Raw genomic sequence first — 26,691 nt, 5'->3', positions numbered from 1 at the left:
ACTATATTACTGATAAATGTGTGATAACATAATCGAATTTTACTAAGCTCGTTTTATCAATCATCAGATGAGTGTACTGAAGTTTTAATTACGAATCATGAAACGTGACAACTGCTGGTATTCGACTGATGGACTGGAGATAGTCTATATTCATTTCTTTTGACTTTTAAACGGTGCAATGCATAACTTTAACATTCTCTTTTCAAACGATTTGGATCTTTAAGTGAGAATGGAAATATTCAGTTGCATAAGTTGAAAGAGTATTATAAAACGAAGATTCTAGGTAAACTTTATTAAAGTTTATTTTAAATGCGTAGTAATTTAGATAATCAGAAAAGTGATTTTTAAGTTATATATAATTATAATGACATTATTATTGATGACAAGTGAATACGTTTATTTACAATTTTTATTTTGTTTACCATTTATACATTTGAAAATAAATTCGATGCTCTCCTAATCAAGTATATTCTACAAACTTATATTTTTGAGACTGTAACCAGCATTTCAGAGATGTGAAACTAAATTCTTAAAAGATTGTTAGGTGGGTATCGTGTAAGTTAACGGCCGTGTCTTAGATACGATTCTGGACACTTTCAATGGCAGTCATAACACTAACTTCTCCTCAACCTTTATGGGAAAGCCTTACAAAGGCTTTCCATTTCCAACGTGCGGTTCCATGAAGAACTATCTTCAATAGAGTTACCGAAGAGAAACATTTATGAAACAAAAGGAGGAGTGATGAGGTTATTCTAGAAATGAAGCCTCCTTTTGATTAATATTACCATAAAGGTTCCGCGACTTTAAGTCACTTTAAGTCATTTTTTAGACCGACCTCTGTGCAATATTCAGTTACTTAAGTTTGCCGTGAGAAACGTTGACGTTTAAGCTTTGAAGAAATATAATTATTTCATGTAATTACTAGAAATATGTACTAATTTTTAATAAAGACAATAGTGGTAAATTCAAGATAAAAGATGGACAAAGAATCTTTTATTCGATTAGTTTGAGATAAAATGGTGAAAAATATTACAAAAACAAACAAAGAGATAAATTAGTTTTACAAAAATCAGTGTATTTTTTGTTAAACAGCATAATAAAATACATTGAAACTTGAAAATTTGGTATTGCTTGTAATAGTGTAGTGTGCGAGAGGAAATGTAACAACAAAATAATATAGCAATGTTTTTTTGTGTTTGTTAGGTTAATTATTGTCTTTTATCTATTGCATTGTGATGTTTGTCATCTATTTCAACATGAAATAATATTCTACAAATTTTGTTACATTACTCGTGCTTCATCGATCAATTGTTCCATGCATTATAAAAGTATGAAATCAATAACACATAAAGGCATCATTTTCTAATTAAGTATTTAAAATCTTAAAAAGAATTAATTTGAGGAAAGAAATACAATACAGCTTGAAACAATAACCCAAAATAAATATAAATTAATAATTGTAATTTTCGGTAACCATAATTTCTATAACTACATATATCAATGTAAAATGTACAAATAAATTGTCTAAAATTCCAAAGTAATCCGACACATCAACTTCTACTTTAGTGAATCAAATTATACTTCACCTTATTCTAGAAACACAATTTAGTTCATTTAAACAAATACTTAAATCGTTAGATAAATGATTAGGAAAACAAGAAAGAACACAGAATCATTACTTTTCTCATTACGCAGATTAAAGGTCCAATGAATATTTAGAATATTATTAGAATATTTAGCATGAACAATGAATTGCATTTAGTTTCAACAAGCTAAAATCAACCCCTAAAATCAGCCTCCGGAATACAATTAAATGTAATAGAGTCAAGCTGCAGGGACGACAGATGTTTACTAGGATTAAGTTCACCTCTGTAGGAGAATTGTTTCTTATCTCAACCCCCTCCTCACTTTCGGTTGCACCTGATTTAGGAATAGTTATGCTTAGGTGTACAAAAAGCGACTCGTGTGCAAGCACTGAATGGACCAGTGGACGAAGAAGCACGGTATCTGGAGGTTAACGTTCACCAGAAGCTGGCCCGACAGGAACCAAAGGCGTGTTCGGGGACCTCTATTGAATTAACTTCATTCACTAAACTGCTCTCGCATTATGCTGGATCACGGTTGAGCTAAGTTCCACCCTCTGTCGACGGTCCCTCTGTCACAAACGCCGGCAACGAAGACAAAGTCGCCGGACGATTGAAATTCGTAGTTCGTTGCCCGACGAGTATGGGTGTGCGGACGATGCCCTTTTGCAATTCATCAAAAACCGATATCCGTGGTTCCTTCGCCCTGCGATTTTCTTTCGTCGACGAAAGTTTTTCTGCTCTGGCAAAAACATTTAGAATGTTAATTTTAAGTGACTATGGCAGTATATAATGATGATTTTAACTTTAAATTTTCTTTCCGAAAATAAATTAGTTGACTAATTAGTTTGTTTAATATTATCTTAATGGAAAATGCGATGGCCTTTATTAATAATATAATTGATTAAGGAAAATGTCTTGTAATGTATAATCGGTATCATTTTGGTTATGTTACTCAGTTAATATTGAACTTTACCTAATGATTAATTTTTTTTAAAACGATGAGGAATCGTTTAAAGTGTGATGTCTCATGTTCTCTATACAAAAGAAAGATGTAAAAATAAAATCTCTCGTATTACAGCAACTTCGATTGAAAGTAATAAAAGTAATATCAGTTATATTTTTTTCATAACGATATATTGTAATGATTATTCCGTCCAAATTTGTTTCGTGTTTTATGAATAAATGAAACACGCTTCGTTGAAATGGGCGTCAACAATTTTTCCATTTTTCATGTGGGCAATAAAATTAAAAAGAACTTGTAAAGATGCAAAGGGTAATTTTCTTTTTTATACGAAAAATAAACAAAATGTCAATTTTCATGGAGACAAACCAAGGACACTACACTGAACTAAATTTATATCCAATTACAAAATCCAATTTTTATAATACTATCCGAAAGCGCAGAGGTATTACTGAGATTCTTATATATATATATATATATATATATTATGCGTAATCAATATATCATTGATTGTCTACGTTTTATTTCAATGTAATAATATTTAAATTTAATAGCACCAATGTAAGGGTGAATGCGGAAAGCGAAATATTCGATATTTCGATGGAAAAAAATGAACGGAACCTTTAAAAAATGTTCGGTTCGCAAATATTAGCAAATGCGCGCAGAAAAAGAAATAAATAAGTTTGAACTCCACATTGAAATTCTCGCAATTCCAGTGATTTTTCACGTTGAAATATATTTAAGAAAAGAATCTCAACGCTTTGCCAGACAATTTTATTTTCTATTTTCATATATCACATACGTTTATTTTTTATTTCCTTTCCACATGCCCGTCCTCACATATAACATTCCGGTTGGAGGAAGACAGGATAGGAGGGATAGGAGAAATCTTGAATTGTGGAAGAATAAAGAGAAAAAGGAAAAAGGGGCTGAGGGAGCGAGAAGAAAACCGTGAGGACACTCGCCAATTTCTCCCGACGCTACCGCGTGCTACTACGGCTGTGAGTAAACGAACGATAAATTTTCCCTGAAAAATAAAAATAAAGAGAAAGGTCGAGAAGGACGAGAAACATCTCGCGCGATGCACAATAGCTTTGCCTGCAACAGCCCTTTCCCTTCCTTTTTCGTCCCTTATTTCTCCGTGTGCGATTGTCCACCAATCGAGAATCGTGTTGGCGATCTAATTCAATTTCTGTTTTCTATTTATTTCTTCTTTTTCTTGCCATAAAAATAGTTACGTAACCAATTAGCGTATTGAAGCCACGTAACAAAAGCAATGCCGATCTTTATGTAAACAGAGCGCTCTGTAATTGGTGATCTAATTAGAAAATGTGTTATTTTTTTATATAATGAGTTCAAAACAGAAAATAAAAAGAGTAATCCGGAAAGTCACCCATTTGGGGGCACTCGATTTTAGAACTGGTTTCGAAAATGTAAGTTCAGATTTGGTTTTAGTGTATAAATAGACAAAGAAATCACTCGATATTTTTATTGGAATGCCCCCTAAAATTCAGAAGAAATTACAAATATCTTCATTTTGTTTTTTCCAGTTAAACCTTAAGGTATCTTGTCACCGAAAATCGATTCTTGAATAGTATCGTTCGCCACTTTATTCTTAACACATTTTTCAAAAGCTTGTAAGATTTCAGATAATTTTGTATTTACAATCACCGGATACAATTATCGGATTTTATTATTAAGGAATATATCTTATAATAGCCGCGACTGCCACAAAACAATTCCGAAGACAAGTTTTCTATCATTTTTACCTTACAGCGTAAAAGATTCTTACAATTTCTTGAAATGTGTTTCTAGAATGAAAAAGCATTGATTAAACTAAGTTGGTCAGTTCTTCCAGGAAAGGTTTTAAATAATTTTATTGCATTGATGATCCTGATCACATTAATGCTGCGAAATGTAGAGTTATACGCAACATTATTTTTACTAGGTTAAACGAATAATGTCGTTAATTGCTTGTAACTATATTTTCCCGGGACGAATATACATTCCACGACATCGTCTCATTTACCGAGAAACGCATCGCTCCCTTTCTCATTTCACCGTGACGGTGAATCTCAATTATTGATTGCGCGGTATCATACCTGTATCGCAATGTCCCAGATTTCACAAGTGCCTCGCGCCATGATATTTTTATCCGCGTTTCCTTCATCTTCCCTTCATCCGGCATCCTCAAAACAAGATAAGCTGTGATTCACGCGGGTTTCGTAATGCGCGCACGGTACTTTGATTAAAAAAGGGCCGTGAAATTTCTGGCTAACGAGAGAGCGACGGAACGGCGACCAAAGATTTTTTAATTAAAACCGAAGAAACGCGAGGGAGAAAAGAGAGGGAGAGAGAGAGAGAGTGAGAGGAGGGGGGAAAGGAAAAAAAGGAAAAACATTCAGCATCGGCGGCAATCGTCAACGACGATCTTTCAACGTAGCGAGAAACCAGGTCGAAAACAGCGCGACGAGTCGTATTCTTTCGCGCGTACGCCCGCCAGCGAAATTACGTTGGAATACGGAAAGCGGAAAGAGTACGGACGACGGAAATCTCGTTAAGGTAGGCAACATTATGTTCTATTTGCGGCTGGAGAGAAAAAAAAGCATCCATATTATAACACGAGTCCACCCGCCCCGCTTTCTTATTTCTTTCGTGCGCGAGAGCCCGTTCCCGTTTCCTGTTTCATCCCGGGAAGATGAATGGAGTTAACCCACTTTGTTAATGTTGTTATGGGTAATGGATTGTTCGCAGAAACATTGTTTTCTTATTCGCAATCAATATCTTTCTTTCCAGCGCGGCTGCACGTCTTCATCCGTTAGCACCGCGAGACATTACTTTTCTGCGGCTGACTTTCGTAGATTATAATTGAGAAGAAAGTGTTAAGTCCATGAGAAATGTATCGTTGCTTGGAACGAGTCTAACGTTTCCTACGGTACAAATTACTTAATTTTCACTGTCTGCGGTTCACATTAAATTGCAATACCTAATGTCTCGGTTAATTCCTTGCCTTATACTGCCGAGTCGTACTTCTGGTGAAGACTTAACATTGTATTTTCTGAATTGGGAGATTGTTTTTGTTGGATAATTTGAGGACGAACACTATTTTCTATTTATGAAAGTTTAATATTTTTTATTTATGAAAGTTGAATAAATGGTTTCTTTTCTTGTTATATGAGTAGGGCAATCAAGTAACTGTTGCGTATCCAGAAATCGAAATACTAAAAGTAAGCGAATGTTGGTAGAAAGGGGTGCTAAAGCCCTTTCCTTAACGAACAAATTCGTTATTTAGCCGAGAAATTATTGCGGAGCTATAATAATGCTATGAAGTAATTTATTTTTTTTTCTACGAGTAACTGCGATAAATTATAGTTACTATAAAAGTATTTTTTACATATTTTTTATCCATGAGATTCAAATTTCTAGAGTAATTGTTTTTTTAAATGGATACGTGTATTATTCACACACAAGTATACAAGAAAATATATACATGTTAAAATCTGGTCAGGAATAATAACTAAAGATTATTGTTCTGTAATGTAGTATATTATTTATGAAAGAAAGTCTTCTGAAATTTATTTATACTGGATTCCTCATAAAAAATTCCTAATTTTGCACATGTATCATTTTTGAACTCTAATAGTTTCGAAGATATTCAACTGAATATGTTCATTACTTTCATTTTATACATTGTTTTTACCTTTTTAATACTAATGAGGAATGACAAAAAATTAGGAATTAAATATTTCGTAATAACTATTTCATACTGAAGTTTCATTCTGTTAATTTATCCGTTCTATTAACACAACACATCTAATCAAAACAAAGACCGAATACTAAATTTAACACTAGATTTACAAAATCTATACATTTGTTCGATATTAAAAATACGGTGTGGTAAAAGTTTATATCTATTTCGATCGAAGCAATTATACGAATATGTATCCTAATTCTCTGTTGTTGTAGCTCTAATTTTCAAGATCTGAATGAACAAACATTTATTTTTCTAAGAATAAAAGAATAAAGTGTAGGGGAAAGTAGGATAAAACAGACAGGTTAGGTAAAACGGGACAGTAATGTTGTTCATAGATAAAGAGCTCGTATCGAGTTAATATCACATGACATGGTTCTAATAAGTCGTCGATGTAGTTTCGAGGTCAACTGTAGATCAGTGCATGAGTTATTTTTCGATTAAAAGCATTGGAAAGATATTCAGTGAAAAAGTTTTCACGTTACGCAGATGTTTCAAGCACTTCTCTTACCTTTCGATTAAAAAATTGAACGAGATAACTACGGTACTGGATTCTACGTTCCTTAAGCTAATTTTCAGCACTTAAGTTATATTTTTATCTTATGCCAAACTGTAAATTTGAAATGCTTTTCTAAATTCCGATGCACGGAGCAAACCGGAACCCTTTGGTATAAAGGCAACAGGAGTTCCTTGCTAAGTGCTTTATTTATAGTGTTCGTTAGTCACGTGTAATCGTATTGATGTATAGAAAATTAGAATCGAGGATGAGATAAAAACTGACCAATTAGATTGCACTAGTGCAGAAAAAGAAAATGACACATTTATTTGTCATTTCTATTCATAAAACTATATATATCCATTTGAGTCCCAGGTGTCATTGAAAAAACACTGTCGAAAAGTACGAAACAGCGCAATACCACTTGTTTGAACTAATTGCGAAAAGAGCCAAGCGGCGCGATGGCGCTGTTCTTATTTTGTGTCGACAAATACCAGTCAGCGCGATAGCGCTTGTCTGAATTTATGTTTACTGGTGCCAAGTAACGGATTCACGCGTTTTCACGTCGTCAAACTTAAAGTTTTTTTTCCGGTAAAAATTATTGGAAAGGTAACAAGAAAATACAAAATGTATTACTTGTATTATTTACATAAAAAGAACCAGTGATGCGATGTACATGCTTGTTGAGCGCACTATTTCGACAGACTCTGAGCGCACCGTCAGTTGTCCGTAGCATATAAACGTACTGGGTCTTTTCTGGATATTTATAGTTTCTTCATACAGCTGAAAATTAAATATATTCAATTAACAATTTTGATTTTGCATTTTCATACAATTTTATTTTTTGTCCCGTTTCGCTCTACCATTTTTGCGAAGCGGATATTTCAATACTTTTAGAAAATCATATTTTCCTTCTTAACTAAATATTTTCATTAACACGTTGAATGTCATGGGAATCACTAGTGACCTCCGACCAAATCGAATTATTATAATTCAGTCAATTAAACGATTATTATTTGCAAATATTTATATATTACAAATAATGCTATCTAATTTGGTGACATTCGGCGAGATAAACGTCCGATAACAATAAACGATTCCATGAAATAATTTGATATTACATTGTTTTAATTTTGTGCATTTTGCTACGTGAAATCGTGTGGCATCCAACGTGTTAAAAAGAATCTTTTATTTCCTTATAAGTTCAGCTCTATTTAAGACTTCGAAAACAGGTTTCGCGTGTTTATAGCTCCAGATACTTTGTTATTACGATTAAAAAAAGGCGTCCCATTTTCTCCTACTTTCCCCTACAGCAAATGTCCATAAACCTATCGTTAATCGCGTTGAAACGGATAAGGTAAGAGAAAAACCGTGCAGGATGTACGTATCGTGCGCGTGTAAACGTAGATCGACAGTTCGATTGAAGCGATTGCGCGGCAGCCGACTAATCAACGGCACAGATACCGCATATTAGTGAGAACAACGTTGCGGGCATTCCGTCGGGTTCGCGTCGGTCTGTCGACGGCAGATTTTTGGTGCGGATGCGTTATGGGTCACTTCGGTGCTGGACAGTTACGCGTCGACGTGAACAATCGATGTTAGCCATCAGTTGCAGTTTGCACGGGGCAGTTATACCCGGGACAATTGTTATTGACAAATCGTAATGCCGGTCATCAGTCATGGCGGAGACAGGACGCTCGTTGCGATGCATTTATACGCCTACTGCGTGCGGCCAAGTGTGAGTAAATCGGCGCGCGGAGGCCCTTCGCGCCCTATCCTTGATGATCCGAGGTAAACGGCGTCAATCTCTTGATAGGAAATATGCGGACGGTCGATCGAAGCGCGATTCTACACACCACATTTCCATGTTATCTCGTGTATGATGCTGCTGTTGAGTAAAATGAAATGAAAATGAGCGCTGTTCAATTTGTAAGAGAGGAAGAAATTGAAAGTTGGAAGGAAAGAGAAAGTTACGTTCGCGTGGAAAATATTTCAATTGAAATTATTAACTCGATTTGTTGTTGAAAGATGCGATAGGTACAACATTTAATTTGTAATAAATGAAGATAGTTATTTACTTGAAGGTTATGGGTATTGATAAAGTGTCTCCTAAATTATTTTTTATTTATAAATACTTCATTCAAAGTGTACATGCATAATAAAATACGACCTAAGGTTGCCTGCTTTCAAGTGTACAGGTGTTATATGTGAATTAATTTCAGATTACAGTTATTTTGTAAAATTGCGATTATTTATTATATGTACATGATTTATCTGAAATGTTTTATTGTTTTGTTGAATACCTAGTCGTTGTATAAATTAATAAAATTCTATTTGTAACATCTATGCATATACATACTCCATAAATGAGTAATGCTGTTTCATTAGCTATGACAATAAGATATCAATTTCTGGGAGCATGCCTGCTACCAATTATTCTGATTCGTTATATCAATTTACCGAGTGTTCTAATATCCAAACTGTAAGTCATCTGGAGGGAAATAAAAAGAAAGTTCAATTAATTAATTAATATTTTGTATAAAAATACTACTATCATATCATATCAAATTGAACTGTAAAAGATTCATTCCATCTTGTACATGTAAAGACAAAACCGTAAAAAGTCTTTTGGAAACTATTAATCTTTCTCAAAATTAAATTTCATGAGATCTAATGCATTTGAATATTTAATTAAATGAACAGAACCGAATCTGGTTTGAAGTAATCAGATACACACCACCGGAATCCTGATAAAACTCCGAGTCTCATATTCGTTTTGAAAATGGAAATCGGGTTGACATGTTGGTCGGGGAACCGACAGCGACGAGCAAACGGACATTTAGAATTGTGCACGAGATCCAGCTAACCCCTACTAAGATGACTTCGCTCGAAGTGAGGTTCGACGTGGCTTTCGGGGTCGGGATATCGCATTATTCCCGACTGAATGGGGTAAATCAGGATCTCGTAGAGTTTCGACGTGGAATCGGCGGTGGTCTCGGATCGCTGATGCTGAGAGGATGAGGATTGGTTGCCAGCGGCTGTCTTGGGAATTCAATTATAGCAACGGAACAATGGCAACCGCGCCGGTAATGAAGGGACCGTCGCCGAGAGGTCATCGGATTACATGGTATTTACAATACATAAGTTGGATGGTTGTTGAACGTAGCGACCTTTTCATCGACCTAACCCTTGATTCTTTTGTTATCCTTCTAGATTTTCCATAAAACACAATAATTCCGGAAAATTCTTAAATTTATATTAATTCTAATGGCGATCAATTCATTAATTTCTTTTAGCGAATTTTGTATTTCCAAGGAAGCGAAGGGAATGGCTTTCTTAATTCTGATTTCACCTTGTAATATTATTGTATGAAATTCAGTATTATGAAAAGCATTGTGAACATTTTTGGATTTATTTTTAAAGATGCTTTTACACGTTTCGTGGAATTGGTTTTCAGATTTATCGTATTTTTGGTATGCATTGTATTATAGATATAACGGCGTACCACTGATTTTATATAGTGAATGTCCAGTGGGACTTGATCTCATTGCTTCAGTTATTGATCTTGATACGAAGATGTGTATTCCCTTCAGTGGCTTCTGAGTGTGGCAGAATTGCAAACAATTAAACCATAACTTAATTTAGACGTAATTAGGGCATTATAAGGTTGAATCTTTCTTTTTAAGAGTTTTCTGTGCTTAGTTTAAATAGTTCGAATAAATAATAGTATTTTCTTTTTTTTTTTTAATACAGTATATCCGTGCAGTCCATTTATTGTGTTAATATTCTGAATCTTAATATTTTTGATCATTTTTGTATTTTCATAATTGTTCATTTTGTATTCATGTGCTTACAGAACTTAAAGTTTGCCTGCTTCATATTGAAATCAATTCGCAACTTCTTCGAATTTTGGTATTTCAGTAAAATTACAGTAAAATTTATACTAAACATTATTGTACTGCAGAAATAAGATCGATCAATTGTGAGATGAATATGAATCATATCTATACTTAATTCATTAAAAACAGAATAAATACTATGTTAAAAGGATTGAACAAATGTAAATCTAGTTAATTCGAGATTGTCCGGTATTGTCACTCGGCTATCGTCGCAAGTGAACAATAAACTCAGGTAACCTTTAACTCCAATGGCTGCGTGAACTTTGCGATCGAGATTTGTGGCGAAGGTGGTCACCCGAGTAAACATCGGTTTCACAGAGGACCGATGGGGGAAAAAATTTACAAAGAAGCAACCCCTTTGGCGCTGTCGAGGACGAGTTTCGTAATTACGTTACCGAAGCAGTAGGGGAGAGGAGAGATCCAAACGAGGGAGGTTCGGAGTTTCTTGGTCGAACGGCCGTGCATTCAGCAGCAGCAATGGATTCTGTCAATAACCTCTTTAAAAGAGCCTAAATTCATTACTTGCCTTCTATTCGGTGCTCTGGCACACGGCTCGTTTTTTTCTCAGTTTCCTGAAAAGTTTTGATCGCTCGGTTATTCTCGAAGGGTCGCGACGGCATACTCGCTCAATTCAATATTCCAAATCGTAGTGTATTATTGATCATGTAATATCGACACTAGGCAGCACCCTCGTATCAAATGAAACTCGAATACTTTTGGAAACTGGCCTGTACTCTGAGTGCTCTTAAAATCGGAATCATTTATGAAACTTATCAAAGTTAACCCCTTGTCCCATGAATTCTTTCACAACAGTGCACTTTGGAACTATCGCATTGTTAATGGTTATTAAATTTTCATAATTACAAGAGAGCAAATGTTCATTGTTGAAAAATTAAGTTTTTTTTTCAAAATTGATTTTCTTAAAAACGAATTCAGCATGAGAAATACTATTAATATCACTCATTAAACCTTCTGTAACAAACATCGTGTTGACCAGTGTAATGTGCATGCAATAGGAGAGAATTTCATATTCCTTCTGACTATATTTACTCCAAACATGAAGAGTTTGCAATAGAAAAATAACATTCAATTTTAACTCAAAGGAATAGAATGGTAGTAGTAATAAAATCTTCAATATTATTAATATATTATTTATAATCACACGTAAAGATTCCACATTAAATTGATGCTTTCAACTAACTGAACAATTAATCTTAAATTATATAGAACAAGTTTAAATTATCTTATAACTAAAAAAAAGGTTGAGGTGTATAAATAAATTGAATATGAGAAATAAATATTTTTTATGAAAAAAATATTGAAAAACATCGGATACGAATATTCATCAAATCTTTACACATGTTAAAAGAAGCACATATAAAGAAATTGATTACGGATTTTTGAATTTTTCAAGAGAAATTATTTTAATTTTACGCGTAACTATAGTTTTGAACATGTCTTGTATTAATAGTGAATATTCTGTTTGTTGTTTGTTCTGTTTGTATAATGTTTTGCATTATATAATTTTGTTGCAACAGGAAGATCTACCAAGTACTGAAAATAACTGCTTTAATTCCCTTTGATAAATCATTAAAATTTTTAATGTAATACCTTTTGAGATTTTATCTTATTTGTGCAACGAACGATACATCCGTTATCATGGCGCGCAATTTTCATAAAAGTATCGAATTGTTTATTTCTTTGTCAGACACTTTCATGGAAATATGAAATTAACGCGACAACAACCGTAAATAATTCGTTGAACAAGAAGAAATGTTTATTTAATATTTATTAGTAGCGAAGCGGCTTGAATAAAACGAATTTATATCGATACAGCGTATTGAAATGTATCTGTTGAAGTAATTTATTAAAATGTGAACGGGCGCTTCTGTCTGCATCGTTAATGGTTTGAAATATAAAATTGAAGAGCTGTTTCGCTTGCCTCCGATTTTCAAATACGTTCGGCGAGCAATGAAAATAGAGGAAATGAATCGTTGTGAAACAGCAGTTATCCGCAATTTCCCGTTTTAAATAGTATTCTCCATTATTAAACAAAATTTATGATCAACTATGTATAAATTTTATATTACTATTCTCTCTTATAAGAATTTAGGTAGGACACTAAATCAGTAAAAAGTTAGATATTTTCATATTCATTTTATATTTACAGAGTTGCGGACATACGAAAACTCGTTTACAATTTTTTCAAATACTTATATAAGCATTCAAATTTGTTCTTCTTTACGTTATATGTAAATGTTTATTGCATCTTAATAACTAGCCAATGTAACGTTCAATATGAACTGTTCATGCTTTAATGATAATATCATTAATGTACCGTCGCCTAACTTATCCTACAACAATTCCAACAATAAACCAGGAAGTCTTGTTAGTAAAAATGAAGAAACTAACATTTCTCGAACGTGTCCAGTAAAAATCTGGTTAGCAGTTGTCGAAAATACGAAACTTTCGTGAGATACTGTTGTCGTCAATAAGCGATTTGATGAACTAAATCGGGAACGGGGATCGTTTATTGACTTTTATTTATTTTATCGAGACTGCGTCGATGAAACAAGTGCGTAGAGTGTTTATGTTTATGTTTATGTTTATGTTTATGTTTATGTTTATGTTTATGTTTATGTTTATGTCCTTATGTACATAAATCATCACATATAGATAAGAAATGAATGTACCAGCATTTGTACAATTTTCCTTTTCTTTTTGTTTTGCGTTTAGACAGACCCATTTGTGAACATATACGAGTAGCTAAAGAGTTGAATAATAGAAAAAACAGGAAATACGTGCTGATCTCTTACTGTGCGAGTAATTAAATCATTTTTTAACGATTTAGTCTTCGAAACATCAACATTTCATCTCGCCGTAATGTCAACATTCGTCTGCAAAGGGTTAAAAACCGTTGACCATCCCAAGGCCACGCGCGGTACTTGTTACTTCTAATTTCACTGGCCAACATGTATTCTCCATCCCTATTAGAATTTTTAGAAATTAACATGTTCTCCTACCCCCAGCAGCAAGTCCTCTTCCGACCGATTATTTGCCTCCGAGGAAGCTAGAGCTTCCTGGACAAACGGTCACTCTGTAATGACACAGCAATGTCAACTTTGTTATTTGAAGTATCTTTGCTACAATTAAAATTTCGTAATTTTGTGTCTTTAGAAGGTTTGAAGAATGCACAGTCCAACTGATCAAGAAAAAATACTGTAAACTGTACTGATAGAAAATTATACAGGACATATACTGATTTAGTAAAATAGGTGTGTATGGAAAGCATAAATTTAGAGGTGAAGGACAAAATACGCCAAAAACAAACTGTTTTACACCATTCGTTTCAACATAAAATATAATATAAAAATAGACACTTTAAAAATTTTATCGGAAAAATAACTAGTAATTAACTTTCCGCAGAGTACCCTCCCTTAAATCTCGATCTGTCCCTCGAAGTTTTTTATGGACGTCCTAAATCTCTCTCTCTCTCTCTCTCTCTCTCTCTACATCAATTTTATATATTAAATTTTATGCGACCCATTATCGTAATTATTCGCGGTTTCAGTTAAGCAGACTTCCAAGTTAACAGAAAACGTATAAACTTTCGAAAATGAAAAAAGTTTACTGCCAAAGGGACGCTTTAGTTTTGAATCGAATTCACTTATTTCCAGTAACTCATTACTACAATTAAGAAAAGACTTTAAATTGTTCTTAAAATAATTAGCGAGTTGATACATACGTCATTAAGAAAAAACATTCCTGGTTATGTAAAAATGTGTACGAAATATATTTTCAATCATTTCTCCTCACTGACAAATCATCTATTGATTTTCGATACATTCAATTTCTCTATGTTCTTACATGCGTATTAATCCTTAAGCTGTTTTATGCGTAAAATTTAACCCCATGTAAATTGTATTTTAGCATTCCCTATTAAAAAATGTAACAACTGAGAATACTATTCTTTCAGGTATAGATTTACAATTATACTATTGCACGCAGCATTGAAAAACAATAATAAAATACAAGGTGCAGTCCTTTGTATAATATTTGCCAATAAGAGACCATTACTTATCGCAATTGTACTTTTTTACTTACATTCTTAAATCTTTGAATTTCCATAGAGATTCGCAGTTTAGTGATAATGTTATCACAGAGCGGATTAGTTCTCCCATATACTCTGTTATGAACACAACAATGATAGCATCAACGAGTTTGCCTTTGATGGGTGCTTTCAAGGGTTAATCACGATCCTATTCAAATACATACATGAAAAGTTATTCAAAGCATCTCTATTGCATAACCTATCCGAAACATTATTTATGAAAACTCATGTTCCAAATTACAAGTATTGACATTGTCGTCGTTCCTGATACCATTAGCGATAGTGATTGATGCTAGTTGAAACGAATAACGGATGTTGAATAGAAAAACCGATTCCAGACATTCGATGCGTGGTTTATCTTCGAAACCGTTCAACGATCACCAACGATCCGTACACGCTCCCCGAAGAATTTAATTTCGCTCGGAAAGCCATTATGTAAAAGACTGGACGCGGGGCTCGACCGCCATATACGCAAACAAAAAGGTCGCCGGGCAGCATCTATGTAAACCGAACGAGTTTTTAATTGTCGAAGCATCGCGCACGGCTCTGCTCCTCGCACTCCGGGATCACTTTGTCTCGAGGGTGAGAAGACACGTGTGGTCGACCCGTCAAGATGTTATCCCCTGACCCTCTTCCACCTCCCTAATTGTTCTCATATTTGACAGACACGTTGGCTTTCCGACCTGCTCGTGACACCTTACATCGCACATTTCTCCTAATGCCTATGCGTCTTTTATTATAATATGGTCAAATAGAAAGAAAATTTGGACATACCTATTTCAGTTTTGGTTCGAGATATCGGAATAATATAAACTTTGGTTGTCGAATAATTAAGAAATAATTACAGTGATTCTATACTGAATGTATTGTAATATGCATGACAGATTGATTCGCATAAACTCAGTATTTTGAGAAATCGAATTTAAATATTCCACATTTTTGGGAAATCGAATTGTTTCTAACAATGCTAATGTATGCAAATGTGAAACTGTGGCTATTATACTGTTTAGAAGTTTTAAATAAGTAAAATACTAAAATGACAGTTTATTATTGGTTGACACATTTATTAGTTGAATAATATAATATAACTTCAATTTATGGTGCACTTCCTTAACCGTTACATTATTTTAATCAATATATTATCAAATAAATTCGAAATAGTGATTGACGCAGTGATATAAATTCATAGATGAAAAAACTGTTTAAACAATAAAGTTAAAGGTTCTTGCCTGCATCTCACAAAATTATCTCTTATTCTTCCGTGTATTTGATCGAAATAAAGAAAAACGATACATAATTCCGCAGATATTTGGATGGCAACTGTTAACGAAGCTTGTATAGGTATCCATGGTTAAATGGAATCAGATACTTGTGCGTCGAGTCGTTTCTCCTCGTTAAGGGATTCCGTAGGAGGAGAAGATGGAGCTGGCGTGCGGATTGCGGAAGCAGTCGCGAGCGTTTTCGCGCTTCGCAGCCGCAGAGCAGTTCGGAGTTGCCATTCGGAGCACGTAGATTGCTAACCTAACTTGTTTAGCGGTTTTAGCGGTATTTGATTAGTTGAGTGAATTTCCGAACTGTTTCAGACCGCTCGCGTTGGCTTCGGACTTCGCTCGAAATCGGACGGCGACAAACCTTCGGCGAATTTTCCGCGTACACGCTGTCTACGTGTCTTGTGTATATTGCGATCGTATCAATGCTGCATTCTAACTGATCCAGTGGAAATTGTAACACCGAATTTAACCCCTTGGCCTACAGCTCCTTTTATAACTACACCCGCTAGAATTACATCATTGTTAACAATTTACTGAAAACAAAAAATTCAATGATCACCTGTACCCACGTTTATTTCAAAGAATAAGAATTCATAATGGCAAAATAATATTTAATTTGAACTCAAAAGAATGGAGTGACATTTAGTTTTGACACGAGCCTGACACGGTATTGTATGGCAATGAGTAGTCATTTGCGGTCGTGTTAATTTTCTACACGAATTTCATTTTGTTCGGAATTCATTTCCATAGAATAGACTGTAGTAACGTAATAAACAATTATAAATAGTAGATGTAATTTGTTACCTTTTCTTACATTTTAGGCGAATTTAACACAATAATAGGATTCAATTTTAGAGGTATAAATATCAGGTTTTATACGACCATTTGTACTAAGTTTATACTTAGAACCTGTAGACAGGGAATCAAGGGATAGAAGTTCTATCGTAGAATTATTCTACCTCAGTATTTCATGTTCAGTTAATTTATATAAGATTTGATATCGAATATTGCATGTTATAATTCTGCTACATCGAATTAAATGTCGACTGTGAGACGCATCTTAAGTACAAAAGGTTAATACATAAGAATTGAATAAAATTTGAAATTCTTACCTTGAGAGTAGTTCATGTCCTTCTCTCATGTACCTCGATGGCTACTCCTGACCGGAGTCGCGGTCACACGAACACAGAATACCACCTGCAGCAGATACAATTTTATTATTAGGCATGTATTCATCATCGGATAGCTAGGCTTTAACAAGAACGTTTGATCTATATTGCAACAGTCAACAGTCATTAATAAATTTGTCACGAATTTTATTTGTAGTTAGTATAAATTTTTATTCAAGTCCATACAAGTTGCACTTGAAATTTCCAGGAACTATTTCTTTATTTCGATGGACATAAACGGTGAAAAAATATAAGTTAGACTATGAAAATAGTCATATTATGAAACAACTATAGTTGAGATAATTATAACCAGACTGAGGAATGTTATGAATTTATTAATAAAATTTATACACTTTTAAGTTAATTGTATTTCCTAAGAATTACTCCTGTGGAATACAAGTATGTATATGCATAAGATGCCAAATACTAGTCACGTATAAAAATGAGAATCCTCATAAACATTTACAGTCTAGTAGTTATTATATTAATTTTATAACTAATTTGAATGGCAATTCCTAACTGTTATCACACAAGTAGCTTGTTCAGGATATACCGAAATAAAATTTGAATATAAACTTTCATTAAACAAATACTTCTGTCTATATAAAATATTATTAGCAATTTGCATGAAAATTATTTAATTGTTATGGAGTTATGTATACTTCCTTACGTTAAATATTAAAGTAAATATTGTGAACCAAAGTTTTGTTAAACGATGCGATTATAACAAGTATTTTCTCTAACTGCACGCTTGTTCCGACTGCTAGCTTTTTCGTCATTACGGCCATTATTTCTGGACATAACCGCCACCGGGTGGTCTTTTCATGAATAACAAACCGAAATTTAGGTTAACGATGGTTTTCCTTTGTCGACCAGTGTTGCATACATAACAGTGCATGTAGAAGACAGAGCACGGAAATGTAAGGTTCCGAGCTAGACAGTATACACGATCGTGTTCTTGTCTTGCTTGATCTTACGTTCAGACAATCACCTTTAGAAGTTCACCACAAATGTAATTGGAACAGTCCGCCGATTACTGTAAGACATGCTTTTTACCCGATGCTTTAAGTTGTACACAGGGTGTTCATGTTATTACTGACTAGCATTTTTTTGATAATTATACATATAACCAACATAATAACATATTTCTATTTCTTTATATGTACAATATGTTTGATGTGATTGAATTCATCTCAAATTCATATATTTAAAGCACAATATGAAACTGCTATTTCCATGGATGAAAATGACAAATTATTTTCATCAAAATAATATTAATTTAATTAAATTATGGATTTATATACACGCTTTGTATTACTGTACTTTTTTTATAAGATTGTCAACTAATATACGTCACTTTTAATATAACTTGAAAATTTTTTATTGCATACTCTGAACAGATATATCAATTATTTATAAAGTAATAAAAAGTGTTTACTTTATTCCAACTGAGAACAGTCGGAGCAATACAAAGATGTTAATGAAAATGGTCCTGGTACATGCACTGTAGTCTAGAACGGATAACATTTTCTTATTTCTGTTAAATCCAGAGGAGAAAAGAATTATCACGAAGCCAGGTTATTATTAATCAATAGCTATTAATATTTTCGTTTAAGGCTATTTTTATTATAATCATTATCCGTAAAACCATTCGTAGCGAAGGAATTTCAAATAAAATATTCCCGCGTACTGAAATAAATGACAGACGAGACAGAATAACGGAAAAAGGTATAATAAACTAAAGTCAAGAATTAATGACCTGTGTCATTTTTTATTTCATTTCCCATACATTGTGAGAAATGAAAGTAATCCCATACTTTAGAGTGGTATGCATTATACACCTGACACAATTCTCTGCCCCAATTTCCAAATTGATTTTTATGCAGACGTAAAAGTGGAATCGCTATGGTAAATCTTATCATTCAAAGTCCAGTTCAATTAAATCATTTATTTCAACTTCGCTGAATTTCCACCAACTCTGATTCCACACTCAACGCATTAGAGAAAATTCTTCCCTCAGATAGTGGTTATTTATAGTCCCTGACCAAAAAATTAGAGTCACCATCGATGTCATCTTTGAGAAAGTCAACAATAAATCAGCAATCTGATTCTTGTCTGGTCTTTTCTCCATATTCATTTTTTACAACTCAGGTTTAATTTCTTTTCTTAATTCTTGGTCTTAAGCCTTTGCACGCCAAAGGCATCTCTTAGTCGTCAATTGATTTGACACAGCCAAATTGTAAAGTTTGTCATTCTATATTAAGCTTTGTATAATCCATAGATATGTGAAATATTGAAACAAAATAGTTTTGTTTCTCAATTTACGTACGATTTCTCACGAAGTTAGTTTCAGAAAATGTGGAGTACTTCCAGTATAATACTTCCGTTGTATGAAAGGTTAACACTATAACGAAGAAATTATTATTAAATTACTTTTTTCACTTTCAATACTACGACTACCGTGAACAATGTGGCGTAAAAACTATGATGGCTCCAAATTTTTTCATCAGAAACTGTAACTTTTCTTAAATGCACAATTACGATGACGAATTAACAGGACGAGTAGGTTAACATCAATTGGTTGTTGTTTATGTATAACGTTATCGTTAACCATTCGTCTAATCCGTGCTACAATCGATCAGCTGTTGCTCGAACGTGCTTTCACTGTGTACGTGCGTGTGTGTTCATTCGTCTACCACACTCCCCTCGTAAGTCTCAGTGGCCAATGACGATTGGAAAATCGAAGTGCCCGCGAAGGTGGTTACGGGTACCCGTTAAACCCCCTTAGCGGTGGCAATATACGAGAAGAACTTATTGGCTAACTACGCCAATATCACCGCGAACGATGTGTCCATCTGGCGAGCTAATTAGCAAATTATGAAACGAATTCGAGCGCTAGCTCTAATAACCGTACGTATTGGCCTATTTTATCCGTTCTGCAGCGGTTGTAACGTTTCCGTTTATTGTTCGACATAATTGCATTCCGGATACGATACACCGACACCGGTAAACTTGGTCAAGTGTTTTTTATTTGTGGTCGCAGTTATCGTTAAACAAGCAACCAGAAACTGGGCCAATTCTCTTATTAAGCTGGAACATTTTTTCGAGTGGCAGCGCTTTGATAAAAACCAGGAGCGCGTTCTCCTAGAAATTGAAAATTAAAATGTTAATGGGCGAAAAGTACGCTGTAAACAGTTGCTCGTTTACGTTAATGTTTTACATTGTGGAATAATCGTTTTTAACAGCGAATTATTCATATAAAGGTTCGAATTACAGGCTGATTCTGAAGTTTTACTTATTATGCACACATTCGGGGTTTAGTCTTGAAATATTTTTGTACATAGCCAGAACAAATACCGAAGTGATCTTGCTTTAAGGTTAACAGACTCGCAAGAATGTTATGTTGAAGGGTATTCTCAAATGATAACATGACTTTTGCTCTATGATTTCGTTATCGTTGCTTTATTTTTATACGTTTATTTGCATCTACGTTTTAATATTCCTTTTCATCTCCACACATACTTATATTTGAAATTTGACGTACAGTAAGTTTCCATTTAATTACATTCAATAATATCTTTCCACGTCTTTCAATAATATTTTTCTCATAATTGATTTTCCAGGCATTTTGCTTGTATACATGCTGGTGGAAATGCTTTTAAGAAGGGAAGACCTTGCTCTTTGCTCCGTTTTGCTAGGTGCAAGCAGATTTCAGGATTAAATTCTACATGCATACGTCTCCTACTGGCAAAATAAATATATGGTTTGCATTTAGTCTCCGCACCTTGAATTACGTGATTCTCTTTTTTATTGCTATCTTTATTCTAAATGCTTGATTCTAATTTTCTGAGCATTTTCTGTATAATCATGCTTGAAGTTAAATTGAACTACTTATATGCGTATATTTTAATAAAGATGGTATACTACTGTAGTATGACTCTGGAACAAAGAGTTTTACACTATTTATTGGAATTACTATAACATTATTTAGAAAAAATATGACAACAAACAAACAATCTAGTCTATTGATCTTTTATTATTATTTTATAATAATCTGTTATAATGTTTCTTTTTCATTAAAAAGTCAAGCCTATTTTCCTCTGGACAGATTAATATTCATAGAAATGAATTTACTACATATCTTTATAATAATATTATACACATATTAAGGAAGATTAAAATTTTCAACCAAAGAATATTGATACTAGATAAATATCGATTGTCTATTATATACGTATGTCTATCAAGGTTCAAACAATTATCTATTTACAATATACAACAGGAATCGTTAACAGACAAATACTACGTTAATAAACAACATAATAATATATCTGTTATCTCAAGTGTAATAAAATTCCTCTACGCACCCTGATATATAAATATGAAATGTTGAAGTTTGCTTTTGAATATTTTTAAAAACTCATTGTATACAGTGTGAATCTTATCAAGTGATTGTCTTCTGTCTGATAACATGGGCTCAGATTGCAAGCCACTTGATTGTTATTTGTTTGAAGACATTCGTCTCCTTTGAAAGAAGAGTGACATATATGTAGAAATGCAATTAGGGGAAAGTGGACGAAGTTGTCTGAGCAAATACCACTTAGGAAAATACAATTGGCAGAGGCGGTAATCGAAGAATGCATTTGCGTTGCGGCAGAAAATGCTGCCCGAAATAATCGGATAACGCGCGCCGTTCTCAGACACAAGGATATAATGGAGAACTTCGGGAAGCGGAAAAATAAGAGAAGGGAAGAAGCACTTACGGTTGTGATTCGATATGCCGGGGATAAATTGATACGAAATGGATTATGGAGTTAGTATCTACAATGTATTTCATAACTGGTGTATCGCAATGTATTATGTGCGTACATTTTTACGTATATACCATTTTGAAATAATTTCTTGATTTAAGAGATAATATTATAAACATTCTGCTTAGAATCTATAATGGTCCATTAACTTTGACCATTTTTTCAGTTGCACAAATATATAATAACCTAACATGAATATTTCCGAAATGAAAATGCTTGACTTCATAAAATATACATGCAAAGTATATTATAGTTTATAATCCATAAAAATAAACGGCTCGCAGAAAAGTATATCAATTATACACTTTCTACAACACAACGTTAAACGTATTAAAAATACTAAAATTATAAAGTTCGCAATAACTGAGAGTATCGTGCTTCACTACTGTAAACAATAATATTGTTACGGAAGAAGCGAAACACTTACGTGTATGTCAGAAAGTTATTTAATATTTCACCGCAGTCCTATATCGCTGTTTCTAAAAGAATTAATAATGTTCAACCCTGCGAAGACAGATTTACCAAAGAATTAACAGCGTCGAACGAAGTCGACGAAAATCGTGCAACGAATCAACGTGAAAGTTCCGCGATAAAGGATAATCCCGGCAAAGAAGGCGGAAAAAGAAACGAGACTTTAACGACGATTCGTGACAATTGAATCCCGGTTAGCCTTTTCAGTTTTCACCTTTCGCCTTTCACCCTGCAGCCTTATTGCAGGCCATAGAAGAGCGATTCATGGAGCAACTCGCAGGCCGACAGGGTTCAAGGAGCATGGTTCTGGCCAATTCTTCTTTTCTCTCTTCAATTCCTAACCGGTGAAGACGCTTACGCACGTACGAACCTACACACATACACGTACACGTGCGTCGAGCTTTGCTGGATCCGGGGCGGTCTTGATTCTTAAAATTCCCGATGCAGGTCCCCGGCGCAACCCGCGGGCGATATTGGAGAACCTATCACTGGCTTCTCATCTACTCCTTGGCATTCAATGGAACCGGACGAAATATTCGGACGCAATTTCTTTATGATAATTCAATTTCTCCCCGTGCTCGTGACTATCCTGCCTCTCGCGATTCTCCACCCAGCTCCGGGAGGTCCGTCCGCTGGCCTACGCGGACCCTACATACCTAACGTACCCGACGTCCAACCTTTCCTCCGGCTTTTTATCCTGCAAATGGCCGGACCTTATTCGCCCATATTGCCGCGAACAGGCTCCCAGCTATAGAATCCTATCCGCCTTTCGTGAATTCATTTCGAACGCTTCCACCAACCATCTTCTCGAGAACTTTTGCCCTCGTTATTCCTCCACCTAGCAGGCTTATGGAAACTGATCGATTCTTGCCTCCCGGGTATAAGGAAATTTATCGCGGGAGATAGTCAACCCGTCATCGATAGGGAACGTGGATTAAAGTACACCGGGTCGATTATAATTGCTGCGAATAGAAATGTCATTTTCTTTCTGTTGAAGCAGCTGTTAAAATACTTTTTAATAGGTTTATACTGTTTATGTAGAGCTTTCATTGCAGAATTTTTGAACGGTGGATTTTATGGTATTGACGTCTGATGGGGTTTTACTTTGAAACTCAGGAGAAATCGTCGGTATTGTGAAAATCCAGTGTATATGTGAACAACTATGTGAATTCGATTCATATTGAGAAATGTTTTAGATTATATTTATAGATCGCATGCTAATATTATGTTGTCATTTATTTGAGAAATGCTGGTAAGGTTATGAAAAATACAGTCGAATGTAAATATGTAAGCTTGGTTGTGTTTTATTTATTGTGTATATTTATATTAAGACAACCTATGAGAATATTTTAGATGCAATACTAGTTACTAATGTATGCTTCTAAATTCGTGTATAGTGTTTATAAATTTCGAGTACGTACAATGAAACTTAAAACTGTTTCTAAAAATTAAATCATTAAAAATATTTGCAATAGTGGGTTTATTGAGAAGAAATGTCAATGACTTTAGAATGGAGAATTCATTTTTGAATTTGAAAAAATAACGTTCTTTTTCTTTACATGTTCCTGTTCGACAACTTCGTCCTGAAAAGAATTCTTTTTCCTGCAACGATAAATAAGGGTGGTATTTAGATGCTCGTATTTAATAAGTACCTTACTTTGTATAAAATCTTGTTGAAGTGCATACTTAAGAATATGAAGACTGAAAAGCCGTAAAAGGAAATCAATTTTTGTTACCCTGTAAATCTGAAGATCGCTTTAAGGACGGTGTAGTTACATAGAGATCGATGAGATCAGGTATCACAAAGTAAAAGAGTCGCGTCTCTTGCATCATTGGAAGGTGAGAGCTTCTGAAATGTAATTAATTTCTGAATACATTTCAAATTACTATTTGTGGTTATTGTCAATTACATACAAATGTAAGTATTATTTGTGTAACATGATTGACAAATGAGAATTTGTTTCAAAAATCAAATCTGCAATTATCATTTGTTGTACTACTATAAGGGACGAAATGCATTACAGTGCAATTTACGGGGTTACTGACACTCAAAAAATTGTATGTTCAACGGACTCATTCATTGTTGTGTCGCATTTGAAAGCTGGCGATTAAAATTGAAATCTACATATCAAACAAAATTTATTTAATGTACATAATTTGCAAAAACTAACGTTAAACGAAAGTTTATTTCCTTTATCACTAATTCAGACGTTCTAATGTACAAAGTAAACATTCGTTCCTAGGGTCTCTCTTAACTCAAATGCTAACCTGACATCAGTTAAAAGTATCACTTGTTAACATGTTCGCGGACGTGAATGCTATAACATTCATTTTCGTTGTGACGCAAAATAACATAAATCCTATAACATTGAAATTTATAAGCCACATTATCATGAATTTAATTCTATATAGCCTCAACTTTTTGAAATTATTGTGCACTTTAACCCTCGGAGTACGGTATTTGCATTTTTCCTACTTTTGGGGATCATTAAAATTTGTACTGTCCGCAAACGTGTTAATATTATCTCAATGACTTTCATTCGTCAAACTCCTAAACCCCACTGTATTACAATATGCTAAAAAGAATATTGTATCTGTGTTTCCAATCATATTCAATTTCAAATAAATAGCTAGCACTATTCCATGTATCAAGCTGTCACTGCTGAACTATAATAAATCAATTTTTTCGGCGGGTCGCTTAAAATTTGCCTATGCCGCTAGAATGTCTGCACACGATTCTGCCGCGCATATCGATGTATCGCTTAATTTTGACGACGCTAGAAGCATATATAATGTAAACTCAATACCTGGTACCGTGTAGGGTGGTAAGCGCCATACGATCTGATGCTGGATACCAGCATCAAATCCCCGACACGGCCATTATACGCTCATTTCAGGTTAATACTTGGCTGATGTTGGTGCATTGACCTAACGACCGACACCGTCGGACATTAAAGTTGAGCACTGCTGAGCTCCACCGTGCTGTCCGCATTGTCTGCCCTTATTTGCGGAGTTGGCGAACAAATTATCCTGAGGATTTTGCCGGAGATATTGACAATGTCGAGAACCTTGGGAAACCAGGAACAAATGTTTGTTTACGTTCACCTATCCTCGAAGATCTCGAGTGAGTTTTAAAATGAATTGCTGCCATTGTTTGTGAAAATTACAATTCTCGACTTAATGATAAGATCACTGATTGTAGAAGCAAAAGTTAAATTCGATTAGAAGTACGCAACAACTGTATACACGCGTGAAATGCAGAAATGTTGTAAGCGTGTTTTGTTATCTACTTGCTACTTCATTTAGAAGTAGTGTCTTTTAATTTATATTAATAGAAATTATATTATACTAACTTCTGGAAAAGTAGAATACGAATGAAGTTTCTTGATTTATATTTATATAATATGTTAAGATAATCATTTATTCAAATACTTTTCGGGACAATTTGTTTACCCATCAGCATGTCCTAAAAACTGTGATCATTAATGTTCCAAGAAATACAGAAAAACATTCAGGAAAATATAAATATTCAATATAAAGTAATATATACTGCGATGAATGAACGATTGCCTAAATGTGCATATAAAAAGCGTAATCGTAATTCATTACAGAAATTCAGATTGTACGGGTAGTGATAAATGAAAATATACAATAAAACTGAATTTTATTGTGCTCTGTTATCGTTCCCATACCACCTGAAATCAAAGTTTCCAGAAAATTACCCATCATCGATCGTCCGTCAAAGGGGCGTACATTCCTTTTCATGCCCATGTCTTCAGTAGCCGAAGAAACGCGAAGAGTGTCGAAAGTTCCGTGGAACTTTTTCACGGGAGTCCGAAAATGCGTCGTATCTGTCGGCGAAAAGGGAGCAAAACGTGTGGGGAAGGAGTACGAAAGTACAGCAGGATTTTCCCATGGACGAAAGAAACGGGGGAGACTTTAAAGACTGTCTCACTGGCGAGTCATTCGAGGTTGTTCTCTACCCGAATTTTCGACCCTCTACGAAGAAAGACGTAACGTTGTAACGCTACCAGCTTTATAAACATATTTACTCGTAACGTTGTGTGAACAATTGTAACAGTTATATAAAATAATGTATTGTGCAGAAGGTGTTTAATACACTGAGTGTTCTTTAAATGGCAGTAAAGTCGCGAAATCCAGACAC

At 34.3% G+C, this 26,691-nt stretch overlaps 1 protein-coding gene across 4 annotated transcripts in view; it reads right to left on the bottom strand.

Annotated features, from left to right (window-relative positions):
• Positions 1-26,691, bottom strand: part of Ten-m (teneurin transmembrane protein Ten-m) — an 887,979-nt gene that overhangs the window by 611,369 nt on the left and 249,919 nt on the right. For all 4 annotated transcript variants that reach the window (XM_031972869.2, XM_031972872.2, XM_031972870.2 and 1 more), the window contains exon 2: positions 17,188-17,272. In XM_031972869.2, coding sequence (XP_031828729.1) covers positions 17,188-17,203 — 16 coding nt within the window. In that variant the 5' untranslated portion in view covers positions 17,204-17,272. The remainder of the gene's footprint in view (positions 1-17,187; positions 17,273-26,691) is intronic.

This window comes from Nomia melanderi, chromosome 4 (genome assembly GCF_051020985.1).
Source record: "Nomia melanderi isolate GNS246 chromosome 4, iyNomMela1, whole genome shotgun sequence".
Lineage (NCBI taxonomy): Eukaryota > Metazoa > Arthropoda > Insecta > Hymenoptera > Halictidae > Nomia > Nomia melanderi.
Note: the sequence above shows the minus strand (reverse complement) of the source record. Positions and strands in the feature narration are given on the sequence as shown.